Source organism: Hemitrygon akajei, unplaced genomic scaffold (genome assembly GCF_048418815.1).
Source record: "Hemitrygon akajei unplaced genomic scaffold, sHemAka1.3 Scf000054, whole genome shotgun sequence".
In the NCBI taxonomy this organism is placed as follows: domain Eukaryota; kingdom Metazoa; phylum Chordata; class Chondrichthyes; order Myliobatiformes; family Dasyatidae; genus Hemitrygon; species Hemitrygon akajei.
This window is the reverse complement of record NW_027331940.1, coordinates 2,530,764-2,545,757: the sequence shown is the minus strand read 5'-3', so window position 1 is coordinate 2,545,757 and position 14,994 is coordinate 2,530,764. Positions and strand designations below refer to the sequence as shown.

At 41.5% G+C, this 14,994-nt stretch overlaps 2 protein-coding genes across 3 annotated transcripts in view; both read right to left on the bottom strand.

Moving 5' to 3' along the window:
• The window catches only part of LOC140721367 (uncharacterized), a 558,567-nt gene that overhangs the window by 115,313 nt on the left and 428,260 nt on the right, over positions 1-14,994 (bottom strand). The window lies entirely within an intron of this gene.
• On the bottom strand, positions 1,358-12,450 carry LOC140721369 (uncharacterized). 2 transcript variants are annotated; one of them, XR_012097367.1, is made up of 3 exons: positions 12,404-12,450; positions 7,362-9,892; positions 1,358-1,399 (listed from the first exon to the last, which is right to left on the bottom strand). XR_012097367.1 is itself a non-coding variant. In XM_073036212.1 (2 exons), exon 2 carries the CDS (start codon positions 9,478-9,480, stop codon positions 7,915-7,917), a length of 1,566 nt encoding a protein of 521 aa, XP_072892313.1. In that variant the 5' UTR covers positions 9,481-9,892; positions 12,404-12,450; the 3' UTR covers positions 7,000-7,914. The 2 variants fall into 2 exon arrangements, 1 of the variants encoding a protein (XP_072892313.1); XM_073036212.1 differs by lacking the exon at positions 1,358-1,399 and having other exon boundaries at positions 7,000-9,892.

Genomic DNA, 14,994 nt, shown 5'->3' with positions numbered 1-14,994 from the left:
TGAATCCTTTCCCACAGTCTGAGCAGCTGAATGGCCTTGCCCAGTGTGAACTCGCTGATGTACCTTCAGTTGAGATGACTGAGTGAATCCCTTACCACAGTCTGAACAGGTGAATGGCCGCTCCCCAGTGTGAACTCGCTGGTGTGCCAATAGGTGAGATGACCGAGTGAATCCCTTACCACAGTCTGAACAGGTGAATGGCCGCTCCCCTGTGTGAACTCGCTGGTGTGCCAATAGGTGAGATGACCGAGTGAATCCCTTACCACAGTCTGAACAGGTGAATGGCCGCTCCCCTGTGTGAACTCGCTGGTGTGCCAATAGGTGAGATGACCGAGTGAATCCCTTACCACAGTCTGAACAGGTGAATGGCCGCTCCCCTGTGTGAACTCGCTGATGAACCATTAGGTGAGATGACAAAGTGAATCCCCTCCCACAGTCTGAGCATCTGAACGGCTGTTCCCCAGTGTGAACTCTCTGATGTACCTTCACTTCAGGTGAAGAAGTGAATCCCTTCCCACAGACGGAGCAGGTGAATGGCCGCTCCCCAGTGTGAACTCGCTGGTGAGCTATTAGTGTGGATGACTGAGTGAATCCCTTCCCACAGTCTGAGCAGCTGAACGGCCTCTACCCAGTGTGAACTGACTGGTGTCTCAGTAGCTGCGATGACAAAATGTATCCCTCCCCACAGTATGAGCAGGTAAACGGCCTCTCCCCCGTGTGAACTGACCTGTGTGCTTGTAGTTGGGATGACTGTGTGAATCCCTTCCCACAGTCTGAGCAGGTGAATGGCCTCTCTCCAGTGTGAACTCGCTGAAGTACCTTCAATTTAGATGAGCATGTGAATCCCTTCCCACAGTCTGAGCAAGTGAACGGCCTCTCTCCAGTGTGAATTCTTTGATGTACTTTCAGTTGGTATGAGCCAGTGAATCCTTTTCCACAGTCAGAGCAGGTGAACAGCCACTCCTTAGTGTGGACTTGCTGGTGAACCATTTGGTCAAATGACCGAGTAAAACCTTCCACACAAATTCAGTAAATGACCAGCCTCTGCCCCAGTGAGAACTAACTGGTGTGTCCACAGGTGGGAAGACCAACTGAATCCTTTCTCACATACAGAACAGGTGGATGGCCTTGTCCCAGTGTGAACTTATTGATGTCCCTTCAGTTGAAATGTCCATCTGAATCCATTCCCACTGTCTGAGCAGATGAATGGGCATTCACCCGTTGAAAATGACAGACGTGCCAGTCGATCAGATGATAGAGTGAATCCGTCTCCGCAGTCTGAGCAGGAATGATGATCAAGTGAATCGCTTGCTCCACTTCTTAAATATCTGGACAGAGACAGCAAAACTGGTGTGTTGTGTTTTAGATTCCCGTAGAGAAATTTCTTGTGATTTGTAACCTGTAAAAAGATATACAAAATCCATCAGTGGGTGTAGGACACCATTTCAGATGAGATCACTGAGTTATCAAGGTGACATCACACAGTTACAGTGAAGTTCAACCCAAGTTGGAGAGAGAAATCATCATCTAACTGGGCACAATGCTGGTATCTGGAATGACTATCAAACTCTCTGATGCTCCTCCTGTCTCTATAAGAATGGAGAAATTGACTAAACTGATAGCTAATGAAGAAGAAAAAAGAAGCAAAAAAAGAAAAAAGAAAAACTTGAAAAAGAAAAAAAAGGGTTGTTTATAATATCTCACAAGAATACATAATCATCAGTGTCGTCAATTCCGATCCTCTCAACATAAATAAGATTAAAGCTGAAAAATCCAATAAGCTTGGAACAGGGTCATATTACATCATATGAAAATATTGAATAAATGGTCTCCATATCTTTTCAAATTTAATAGAAGTATCGAGTACATGACTTCTAATCTTTTCTAAATTTAAACATAACATAGTTTGAGAAAGCCAGTGAAATACAGTGGGAGGATTAATTTCCTTCCAATTCAACAAAATAGATCTTGTAGCCACCAAAGTGAGAAATGCAATCATTCGACAGGCGGAAGATAAATGAAGTGAGTCCATCATTGGTAAACCAAAAATTGCGGTAATAGGATGGGGTTGTAAATCGATGTACAATACTGCAGAGATAATATCAAAAATATCTTTCCAATATTTTTTCCAAAAGCGGACATGACCAAAACATATGAGTTAAAGACGCGATTTCAAACTGACATCTATCACAAATAGGGTTTATATAAGAATAAAAATGAGCTAATTTAGCCTTGGACATATGGGCCCTATGTACGACCTGAAATTGTATTAATGAATGTTTGGCACATATAGATGATGTATTAATTAATTGAAGAATTCTATCCCAATTCTCAATAGGAATAATAAGATTAAGCTCTATTTCCCAAAAATTTTTTGTCTTATAAAGGGGCTCTGAACGTATCTTCATAATTACATTATAAAGTTTTGATATAAGCCCTTTTTGAAAAGGGTTTAATTCAAACAAACTCTCCAAAATATCTGAAGACACAAAATTTGGAAACGTAGGAAGTACCGTACTTAAAAAATGCCTAATCTGTAAATATAAAAAAAAATGAACTCTAGGCACATTATATTTATTAGATAATTGCTCAAAAGACATAAAACAATTGTCCGAAAATAAATCAGAAAATCTTAGTAATCCCTTAGTTTTCCAAGCCGAAAAAGCTTGATCTATAATTGAAGGGTGGAAAAAGCAATTAGATACAATAGGAATATTTAAAACGAATTGAGTCAACCCGAAAAATTTCCGAAATTGAAACCATATACGTAAAGTATGTTTAACTATCGGGTTGTCAATTCGTTTCGGCAATTTAGAAAGAGCAAAAGGGAGAGAAGTCCCTAAAATAGAACCCAGAGCATCACCTGGTACCGATTTAATTTCCAAACTCACCCAATGAGGGCCAAAAGATCCATCCCAGTCTTTCAACCAACATAACATATATCTAATATTAACTGCCCAATAATAAAATCTGAAATTAGGTAATGCCAACCTACCTTCCTTCTTTGTCTTCTGTAAGTATATTTTACCTAACCTGGGATTTTTATTCTGCCATATATATGAGGAAATTTTTGAATCAACATTAGTAAAAAAAGATTTCGGAATAAAAGTTGGTACCGCTTGAAAAATATATAAAAACTTAGGTAAAATAACCATCTTATTAGCATTAATCCTACCTATCAGAGATAAAGATAATGGTGACCACTTAGTAAACAAGCTTTTAATCTGATCAATTAAAGGTAAAAAGTTAAACCTAAATAATTCTTTATGGTTTTTTGTGATTTTTAATCCCTAAGTAAATAAAAGAGTCATTAACTAATTTAAAAGGTAAATTTCCATAACTTGGGACCTGTCTATTCAAATGAAACAATTCACTCTTATTAAGATTTAACTTATACCCAGAAAACTCACTAAATTGAGCCAACAATGATAGAACTGCTGGAATAGATTTCTCAGCGTTAGAAATGAATAATAATAAATCATCTGCATACAAAGATACCTTATGAATATCTGTCCCACGATTAATACCCGAAATATCCTGTGATTCTCTGATGGCAATTGCCAAAGGTTCTAAAGCAATGTTTTATAGTAATGGGCTAAGAGGACAGCCTTGTCTAGTGCCCCGAAATATACAAAAAAAGGGAGATCTTTGATTATTAGTAAACACCGAGGCTACTGGAGTGTGATAAATCAGTTTAATCCAAAAAATGAATGTTGGACTAAAATTAAACTTCTCCAACACATAAAATAAGTAAGGCCATTCAACTCTATCAAATGCTTTCTCCGCATCTAATGAAATAACACATTCTGAAGTGCTATGTGAAGGAGTATAAACAATATTCAGTAATCTCCTAACATTGAAAAAAGAATAGCGATTTTTAATAAAATCGGTTTGATCTTCCGAAATAATTTGGTGTAATACCTTCTCCAGCCTGGAAGCCAGTAACTTGGAAAAGATCTTGGAGTCCACATTCTATAAAGATATTGGTCTATAGGATGCACAGTCAGTAGGGTCTTTATCTTTCTTCAGTATTAAAGAAATGGAAGCTCTATAAAAAGATTGTGGCAAATTCCCCAATCTCATTGCTTCTTCAAAAACCCTGCATAACCAAGGAGAAAGAGTAGCGGAAAAACATTTTTAAAATTCTACTGTATGCCCTTCTGGACCTGGTGCTTTCCCAGAATTCATTGAGGAAATAACCCCTTTAATTTGTGCATCCGTAATAGGAGTATCTAATATTGAAAGATCATCGGATGATAATTTTGGAAAATTCAATTTCCCAAGAAAATCACACATGGTATTATGATCCTGAGGGAATTCAGATTGATACAGGGAGGTATAAAAGTCTTGAAATGACTTATTTATCTCATCATGGTTAACTGTCAAATCCCCATTCTGCTGACAAATCTTAGTGATTTGACGTTTAACCAAAACATTCTTCAACTGACTAGCTAACAGTTTACCCGATTTATCACCATGTATATAAAAATCAGATCTGGTTTTCATTAATTGATTTTCAATCGGAGATATAAGTAATAAACTATGTTCCGTTTGAAGTTCAACCCTTTGTTTGTAAAGCTCCTTACTAGGAGTGATCGAATATTTCTTGTCAATCTCTTTAATTTTATCAACCAATAAAAGAGTTCCCTTCTTAATGCGTTTTCTCAGACCAACAGAGTAAGAGATGATCTGTCCACGTATATACGCTTTAAAAGTGTCCCAAAGTGTTCCGCAAGAAATATCATCCGTGGAATTAGTTGAAAAGAAGAAATCGATCTGCTCCTTCATAAATTTAATAAAGTCCGGATCTTGCAATAAGTTAGAGTCAAATCGCCATTGTCTAACATTAGAAGCTGTATCCATAAATTTAATAGAAAGTTTTAATGGAGCATGGTCAGAGATAGCTATAATATCATAATTACAACCAATTACCGATGGAATAAAACAAATCAATAACAAAATAGTCAATTCTCTAATAAGAATGATAAACATGTGAGAAAAAAGAAAACACTTTGTCGTTAGGATGCCGAAATCTCCAAATATCAAAAATTCCATTATCAGTCAAAAAGGAGTTAATACAAGTGGCCGACTTATTCAGTAAAATCTGAATAGATATAGATTTGTCCATCAAAGGATTTAAACAACTATTAAAGTCACCACCCATTATTAACTTATATTCATTTAGATTAGGTAAAGAAGTAAATAAGGACTTAAAAAAATCAGGACAATCCACATTTGGAGCATAAACATTAACCATAGCAACCTTTTTATTACAAAGTAAACCCGTAATTAACAAAAATCTACCTTTCGTATCCGAAAGGATATCGTGTTGAATAAATGCAATAGAGGAGTCAATAAAAATTGAAACTCCCTTAACTTTGGCATTCGAATTCGAATGATGCTGTTGACCCCGCCAAGAGATAAAAAAGCGATATTTGTCCTCCTTCCTCACATGAGTTTCTTGTACAAAAATGATATGAGCATTAAGTCTTTGGAATACTTTGAAAATCTTCTTTCATTTAATCGGATGGTTTAAACCATTAGTATTCCAAGACACAAAATTAATGGTCTGAGCCATGCTTCTAAAATCAACCCTTTGGTATAAAAAGGGTTAACCAAATTATAAACTCATGCACCTGGAAGAGGAACAAAAATAAAGAGCGGACCCGGAGGTGACGACACCGTAGACATATCTGTAGTTCAAAAACAGCCCAAATGAAAAAACTAAAACAAACTGGTAAAAGAAAAATTAAATTAGAAAACAGACCATCCCCCACCCCCACAAGAAAAAGAAAAAAAGCCAAAATATGGCTAGAAAAAGGAAAAAAATGAGACTAATTCTACCCCCATATCAGCGGAAGACCACTCTGTATATAAAGGATATATATAAAAAAACCACCCCAACTTTAAAAATTATAATCACTATACTAAAAACCATACTTCTTAATATACTTAGTTGTAAAAAAAAGAATAAAATCACTAAAAGCTTATAAATCGGGTTATAACCCAAACAAATCAAGAAATATTTAAACTATGATAAGTGATGCATTATAGGAAGAAGACGAGAAAAGCAAAAATAACGCCATCTTAAACAAAACCAAGAATATTTTTCCAAAAAACCACCATCTTAATAAAAAAGAATTCACCTTCGAAGGGTTAAAAATATACCTTCGAGGGAACAAAAATAATAGTCAAAAATATAGTATAATGGTTAAAGTGTATAAAACAGAGCGATTAATATAACGAAAACACACTTTAACTTAAATATAAAGTATAGGATAAACCTACACCAATAACCAGAGACTAACTCTGGTTTGAGGAATCAAAAACCATCTTACACGATCAGAATCACTCATTTATTAGAGATTAGTGTCTGTACCAGTAGGGAAGTTCTCCTCCAGATACATTCTCGCTTCAGATGTAGAAAGGAAAACCTGGCGTGGAGCATTCGATGGAGAGATTCTAAGCTTTGCAGGGTATAAGAGTGCAGGTTTTCGATTTTTCTCATAACATTCAGACATCAGAGGTTTAAAAAGAAGCCTTTTCTTCATAACTTCAGGACTAAAATCTTCAACCAAACGGAAATGGTAATCTCGAAATTTAACCATTCCAACCCGCCGAGCCACACGAATAAGTTGTTCTTTGTCGTGTACATAATGAAACCGGACAATTACAACTGAATTTTTAGCTGGAGCACTCGATGAACAACGCCAAATTCTATGTGCTTGATCAAGTAACGGGGAGTTATCTGGGAAAACCGTGGGAATGCATCTTTTAAAAGTTGAGCAAAATATTTCGAAGGGTCGTCTTTTTCTATGCCGTCTGGGAGACCAAGTATACGTAGGTTCTGTCTTCTGGACCAATTCTCAAAGTCGACACTCTTGGCTTTAAGTGTTTCCACCAACTTAGTGGTCGAAATTAAATCCTGTTGCAATTTTTCAATTGTCAAATCTCGTTTCCGAGCTTCTTCTTACAGAGATGCGATAAGAACTTGTTGCTGGTTAATTAATAAATCCATCTTAACCATATCATCTTGAAAAGCCTTTATATCTTGTTTAAAAATTTGTTGTAGTTCATCGAATTTTTTATCCAAAACCTCCATAAACAGTTCATAAGTTAATTCAGTGCGTTGCGGATGAGCTTGCTTCTTTCCATTACCATTCAGGTTGCACCCAGGTTCTCGTCCTTTAGATCTAAGAGCCATTTCTGTTTGCATATCTTCAAAAATTCACAATAAACTCTTAACAATAAGCCCAAGAAAATAGCAAGAATCTTTTGGTGTTGGTAAAAATAAGTTAGATAAGGGTGATCAAAGGTTAAAAAAAGTAAAGGTTATGGAGCGAATCTAAAACAGTACTCACTCCATGAGCGTCTCCTGCTGACTGTGCATCACAGACTGCGGGAACTGTGATCGGTCTGCTTGGTAGCAACACATTTCCTCCCAGGGATTTCCTGTTGCTTCGAAGTTGGAAAATGGGCCAAATCAAGGAGAGGTTAAGTGAGGAAGTCAGAAAATATTTACATTTGTACAACTCTTCATTGGTATATTATAAAGAATGGCAAATGACATGAAATTCATGCAAATAAATTTCCACAAACATCGCTTTGGACATCACGAACTGCACTAACAAATGGAAAAACTTCTCTCTTTTCTGTGCTGCAGTAATTTCAATAAAAGTAACTCTTGTTCAACATCGATTAGCTCCAACTCCAACAAAATGTACTCAGCAGTCGCCATTGTTCCCAACGCCACGAGTCAATTCAACACAGTGCCATAGAACCTCAACACCAACTAGCATTTTGCCAGAGCAACGCAGACACACGAACTCACAAGTAAAAATGCTCACAACGGCATAGGCCACTTGCGTGGGCTACTGTGTATGCTACACTGTAGCGTCTACACAGAGGGATAATTCAGGCTTGAGTCTGTGAACGGCCTCTCCCCAGTGTGAACTGACCAGTGTGCTTGTAGGTGGGCTGACTGAGTGAATCCCTTCCCACAGTCTGAGCAGCTGAATGGCCTTGCCCAGTGTGAACTCGCAGATGTACCATCAGTTGGGATGACTGAGTGAATCCCTTCCCACAGTCTGAGCAGGTGAACGGCCTCTCTCCAGTGTGAACTCGCTGATGTACCTTCAGTTGAGATGACTGAGTGAATCCCTTCCCACAGTCTGAGCAGGTGAATGGCTTCTCTCCAGTGTGAGCTCGCTGATGTACCTTCAGTTTAGATGACCGTGTGAATCCCTTCCCACAGTCTGAGCAGGTGAACGGCCGTTCCCCAGTGTGAACTCTCTGATGTACCTTCAGTTCAGATGACTGAGTGAATCCCTTCCCACAGTCTAAGCAGGTGAATGGCCGCTCCCCGGTGTGAACTCGCTGGTGTACCAATAGGTCGGATGACCTAGTGAATCCCTTACCACAGTATGAGCAGGTGAATGGCCGCTCCCCTGTGTGAACTCGCTGGTGTGCTAATAGGTGGGATGACGAAGTAAATCCTTTCCCACAGACTGAGCAGGTGAATGGCCGCTCCCCGGTGTGAACTCGCTGGTGTACCAATAGGTCGGATGACCTAGTGAATCCCTTCCCACAGTCTGAGCAGGTGAATGGCCGCTCCCCTGTGTGAACTCTCTGATGTATCTTCAGTTGGGATGAGCAGGTGAATCCCTTCCCACAGTCTGAGCATGTGAAAGGCTGTTCCCCATTGTGAACTCTCTGATGTACCTTCAGGTCAGGTGAACAAGTGAATCCCTTCCTACAGTCTGAGCATCTGAATGGCCGTTCCCCAGTGTGAACTCTCTGATGTACCTTCAGGTCACGTGAACAAGTGAATCTCTTCCCACAGTCTGAGCATCTGAATGGCCGTTCCCCAGTGTGAACTCTCTGATGTACCTTCAGGTCAGGTGAACAAGTGAATCCCTTCCCACACAGTGAGCAGGTGAACGGCTTCTCCCCAGTGTGAACTTGCTGATGTCTCTGTAGGGTGGATGACTGAGTGAATCCCTTCCCACACACTGAGCAGGTGAACGGCTTCTCCCCAGTGTGAACTCGCTGGTGACTGTGTACGTGGGATGACCGAGTGAATCCCTTCCCACACACTGAGCAGTTGAATGGCCACTCCCCAGTGTGAACTAACTGGTGTCTCAGTAGCTGCGATGACAAAATGAATCCCTCCCCACAGTATGAGCAGGTAAACGGCCTCTCCCCCGTGTGAACTGACCTGTGTGCATGCAGGTGGGATGACTGAGTGAATCCCTTCCCACAGTCTGAGCAGGTGAATGGCCTCTCCCCAGTGTGAACTCGCTGATGTACCTTCAGTTTAGATGAGCAAGTGAATCCTTTTCCACAGTCCAAGCAGGTAAATGGTCTCTTCCCAGTGTGAACTCTCTGATGTAGCTTCAGTTTAGATGACTTAGTGAATCCCTTCCCACAGTCTGAGCAGGTGAACAGCCACTCCTCAGTGTGGACTTGCTGGTGAGCCATTTGGTCAGATGACCGAGTAAAACCTTCCACACAAATTCAGTAAATGACCAGCCTCTGCCCCAGTGTGAACTGACTGGTGTGTCCACAGGTGGGAAGACCAACTGAATCCTTTCTCACACACAGAACAGGTGGATGGCCTTGTCCCAGTGTGAACTTATTGATGTCCCTTCAGTTGAAATGTCCATCTGAATCCATTCCCACTGTCTGAGCAGGTGAATGGGCACCCCCTATCCATTGAAAATGACAGGCGTGCCAGTCGATCAGATGATAGAGTGAATCCCTCTCCGCAGTCTGAGCAGGAATGATGATCGAGTGAATCGCTTGCTCCACTTCTTAAATATCTGGACAGAGACAGCAAAACTGGTGTGTTGTGTTTTAGATTCCCATAGAGAAATACCTTGTGATTTGTAACCTGTAAAAAGATATACAAAATCCATCAGTGGGTGTAGGACAACATTTCAGATGAGATCACTGAGTTGTCAAGGTGTGATCTGACATCACACAGTTACAGTGAGGTTCAACACAAGTTGGACAGAGAAATCATCATCTAACTGGGCACAGTGCTGGCATCTGGAATGACCATCAAACTCTCTGATGCTCTTCCTGTCTCTATAAGAATGGAGAATTTCTGCCATCTCCAATCTGTGACCTGGCTCTGTTTGATTCTCTCCATTGGTATTATTCCCTGTTCCACTGAGCTGCCTGGGTCCCTGGCCCCACAGTAACTGAAACACGCTCACCGAAAAAGCCGGCAGTGCATTCCACACATTTCAGCCCTGGGAAAACAAACCTCTGGCTATGCACACGATCAATGTCCCTCATCATCTTATACACCTAAAAAAGGCTCTAAACATAAACAAGGAAATTACACATTGCTTTGAGGATTTGTCAGAAGTCTACAAGATGATGAGGGAGAAGATTGGGTAAATAAATGCAAGCAGCTTTTTCCACTGAGGTTGGGTGACAACTAGACGGCATGGGTAAGTGGGGAAGGTGAAAATTTAATGGGAACATGTGGAAAAGCTCTTTACTGAAATGGTCGTGGGAGTGTGGAATGAGATGCCAGCACAAGTGGTGAATATGAGCTCGGTTTTGCCATTTAAAAGAAGTTTGGATGGGAGCCTGGATGGTAGGGGTATGGATTTGTGTAAAAATGGCCCAAAGGATATTGGGGACTCAGTTCACCACAACCACAAACTGTTCCTGCTGCTACCATCCAGGAAACAGTACCACAGCAAAAGGACCAATAGGCCCCGGGACATCATCTTCCACCAGGCCATCAGACTGATTAATTGATTTCTGTTTTCCTAACTGTCCTATGTACAAACTAATTATTATGAGTTAATTTAAATTACACATTGCACATTTAGATGGTAACGTAACGTAAATATTTCTACTCCTCATCTATATGAAGGATATTTGTAATAAAGTCAATTCAATTCACCCTCTCCACTATATGTTCTGTCAATCTAGCTCCCATTCCCCCTACAACTTATTTAAACCACATCACCCCCCCCCCCCACACTACCTCTAGCAAGCCTTATCACTAGGATATTAGTTGCCTCTTGGTCTGTTCCCCTAACTAACAAATCTCCTATCACCCCTTTGACTTTCGTCTGTCAGGTAATTGCCCCCAACAGTGTCTAAAGTGGTCCACCTGCTGTTGTGCGGGATAGCAACAAAATACTCTGCGATGGCTATTTAACCTCATTCCCCTTCCTGACTCTCACACAGTTTCCTGTGTCCTGCACCTTGGGTGTAACTCACCTCTCTTCATGTCATATCTATCACCCCCTCCAACTGCTGGATGATCCAAAATTCATCCATTTCAAGTTCCAACTCGTTAAAGTGCCGGGTTACAAGCTGCAGCTAGATGCACATCTTATAGGTGAGGGCATCAGGGAAACTGGAGGTCTCCCCTCCTTCCCTCCTATATCCCCTCTAATTTGTAATATCCAGTGTGCAGATAAATATTGTACTGTACATTTTTTTACCCAGTGATAAGATGTGCACAGTGAATTTTATATAGAGATGTATTCATTTTCACAGCTAGCAAATCACGGTCAATAGGAACTTTGATCTCCTCTGGGTTCGTAATGGGTAATGAAGGATTTTCTCACCAAAGCTTTTGCACATTGTCCATATGTGATTTGCTTGCTAAACTATGCTTTAAAAAGTCAGATTTCCAAATATCACTTCACTTCTTCCCACTTGCAAATTCTCCAGCAACTTTTGCATCACCACAATACACACAGGTAACACCAGTTTCTGTATTCTACATAATTATTCCCCCTGAACCCTCCCCCAATGACTGATGGTGGTGAACTCAGTGATGGCAATGTCAATGAATATGAAGGGAAGGGCAGTAGTCTGTCTCATTGGAGTCTGGCACATTTGTGATCTGAAAGCTACTTGTTGCCCAGGGCAAAGGTGTTTGATATCACTAGGTACCTAGACAGAATTGGACAAAACATGTTCTCACCGCTAGAAAAGTCCATTACAAGAACACACACAAAATGCTGGAGGAACTCAGCAGGCCAGGCATCAGCTATGGAAAAGAGTACTAATGCTGAGTTCTGCCGGCATTTTGTGTATGTTGCTTGGATTTCCAGCATCTGCAGATTTTCTCTTGTTTGTGATTGGAGGTAGAACAAAGCTGATTTTCTCAACTGGTGATATAAACGATTTTGTTCCCTTTCTCCGAGTTCCTAATCCTTGCATTTAGACAGCTGGAGCTCAGCTCTGTCTGAGATATCCATCGGTTCCCATTCCCTCATCAGCCGGAAGCTCCCCGGGGCCCGTGGGGCTGAGAGAGAGGGGAGAGAGCAGGACGGTCCCGGGATTGTGGACTACGGTGCCCGCAGTTCACAGGAATCGTCCCTCAGTCGGTGTTTAAGATAAAAACACAGAGAATCGATCTTACCCGGAGACGCTATTTCCAAGGCCTTCTGTGTACCGTGCGCATGCGTGATACTTGGTGACGTCATCAGCCCTGACGCCTGCGCATCTGTTCGGTGCTTCAGCGCCGGCGAAATTTTAAACGCACGGCCTTATGGGTAATCACGGTGCCATTAAATATTTCTGCAGGCTCTGGTTCAATATTCATACCTCATTTTTTTCGTGTGTGCATAGAAAAATCTGCAGTTGTTTTAACGCCGAAAGCTCCCATAAACAATATACTCAATATCAACGTTATCCAATGCCAAAGTAAAATGCAGATATAAAACACAGGAGATTCCACAGTTGCTGGAAATACAGAGACACACACACACAAAATGCTACATTTTCGAGTGGATTTACAAATCTCTCCTCTCACTCACTTACTTCGTGGATTACTGAGCTTTTCTACTTTACCATCTTACAACTTTAAGCATTGTTTCCCAAGATTGATTGTTTGGGAGCTATATATACGCACAACACTGTTAACTTCTGTTTATTTCGTTTAATCTTTTATATTTGGAGTAGATACAGATAAAGCTAGTGGTTTTCACAGCGAAACCAGACTCCATTAATGATCTATTGCTGCTGGTACGTAACGATTGCAACAACCCAGCTGTCTGAGGCACAGTCCTTTAAAATTGGTGAAAATGACCCAAAACGTTGAAAAGAGCGGAGAAGGAGTTTAACCAACTTCGTCCAGAGCCCTGAAGAACGTCAAAACCACAGTGAGCTCATCGTCTTATTCAGTGTGGAGAAAATCATGCAGGTGCATAAGATGATGAGAGGCATTGGTCGTGTGGATAATCAGAGACTTTTTCCGAGGGCTGAAACAGCTAACACGAGGGGGAATAGGTTTAAGCTGCTTGAGAGGAGATGTCAGAGCTAAGGTTTTTAAGCAAAGAGTGGTGTCTGTGTGTGGAATGCACTGCCAGCGACGGTGGTAGAGGCGGATACAATAGGGTCTTTTAAGTGACTCTTAGATAGGTACATGGAGCTTAGGAAAATAGGTGGCTATGCGGTTGGGTAAAATCTCAGCAGTTTCTAGAGTAAGTTACATCGTCGGCACAACACTGTGGGCCAAAGCGTCTGTAGTGTGTTGTAGATTTCTATGATTCAATGAAATTCAAGGGAAATCTCCTATCCCACGGAGTGGTGACTCGTTGCAACCTGTCATCTCAGGGAGAGTGATAGGGAAATGGCAGGAATAGATTTTGATATTCTGATATGGAACAGAAACATGGGCCATGACCAGATGGGCCGAGTGGACTCTCTAGTGTACATTTTGAGTGTGGTAGAGACAGTAAGTACCTGAGACACGGGATTTGATACAGAACTGATTTATCTTTCACAGATCCACAATATTAAACACCAGTCTAGTTTAAGGCTAACATCAGCAGAACAGACTCCTCCAATGCTCAGTGACCAGGGTTCAGTCCTGGGTGCGATGAGCAGCCGCAAGAACTGCAGAATCTGACAGTAACAGTCCCTCATGAACCTGCAGCTGCCTTCAGTCACCGTGATGTTTAAACATTTAACACGGAGCTGATCTGAACTTCCTCCCTGATGTGAAGTTGCTGGTGATGCAGCAGCTGGGATGATTGAGTAAAATTCTTTGCTCACTCCGGACAGAAATGTGGCCTCTATTTATTGTGAACTTACCGGAGCATCACAAGGCGGGTTAACTGAATGAGTCTCTTCGCACACACGGAGCAGGTGAACGGCCGCTTCCCAGTGCGAAGCTGTTGGTGTATCTGCGATGAATGACGTCAAACTGCTATAACGTCATGGCAATGTATCAAGTCAGATCACGGACATGGACACGTGTTCGTTCCCTCCTTGTAGCGGGTGGGGCGCTGTGTTCTCTAGCATCTCCATGGTGCCTTCGGATAAAAACAGTGTTACAGCTCAAAACAAGTTGCAGGAATAATACTTCATCTTCAAACTGACCGCAGTTTTGGCATCAGGCACAATATCAAACTCTCTGCTTCCCTCTCTGTATCAAAATTGATCATTCCTCCCCTTCATCAGTCTGTGACTTGGCTCAGTTTGTCTGTCTCCTTCGCATTCTGAGCATGCGCCACACACCCACTGAGATCACATTTTATTTACACGGCTGTGACTAGAGACTTTCTGATTATTATGTCCCTCCCGGCATTTGACGGTGGTAAACTCAGAGTCAGCAATGGTATTGATCCTCAGGAGTAGGTGATTAGGCTTTTTCGTTGGAGATCGATAAACTGCCGGTAGTGTGTGTCTGGATGAGTGGGTCGTTTTCAGACTGGAGGTAGGTAGCGTTTGGAGTACCCCAGAGATCAGTCCCTGACCACAGTTGTTCACAGTTTAATGTCCTGGCGGAGGCAGCGAGATGTGAGATGCTCCAGTCTGCTGGTGACGCAGAAAGACTGGAGTTGGGGGAGGGGAGGCTATTCACATGCAATTTCGTAGCTTTGCAATCAGTACATAGTGCACTGTGGGGCTGCAGTGGCGGGTTCCAATCTGCTAATTAAATTTGCTGACGGCACAACATTGATCGGCCGAATCCCAAATAACGAGGCAGCCTACAGAGAAGAAGTC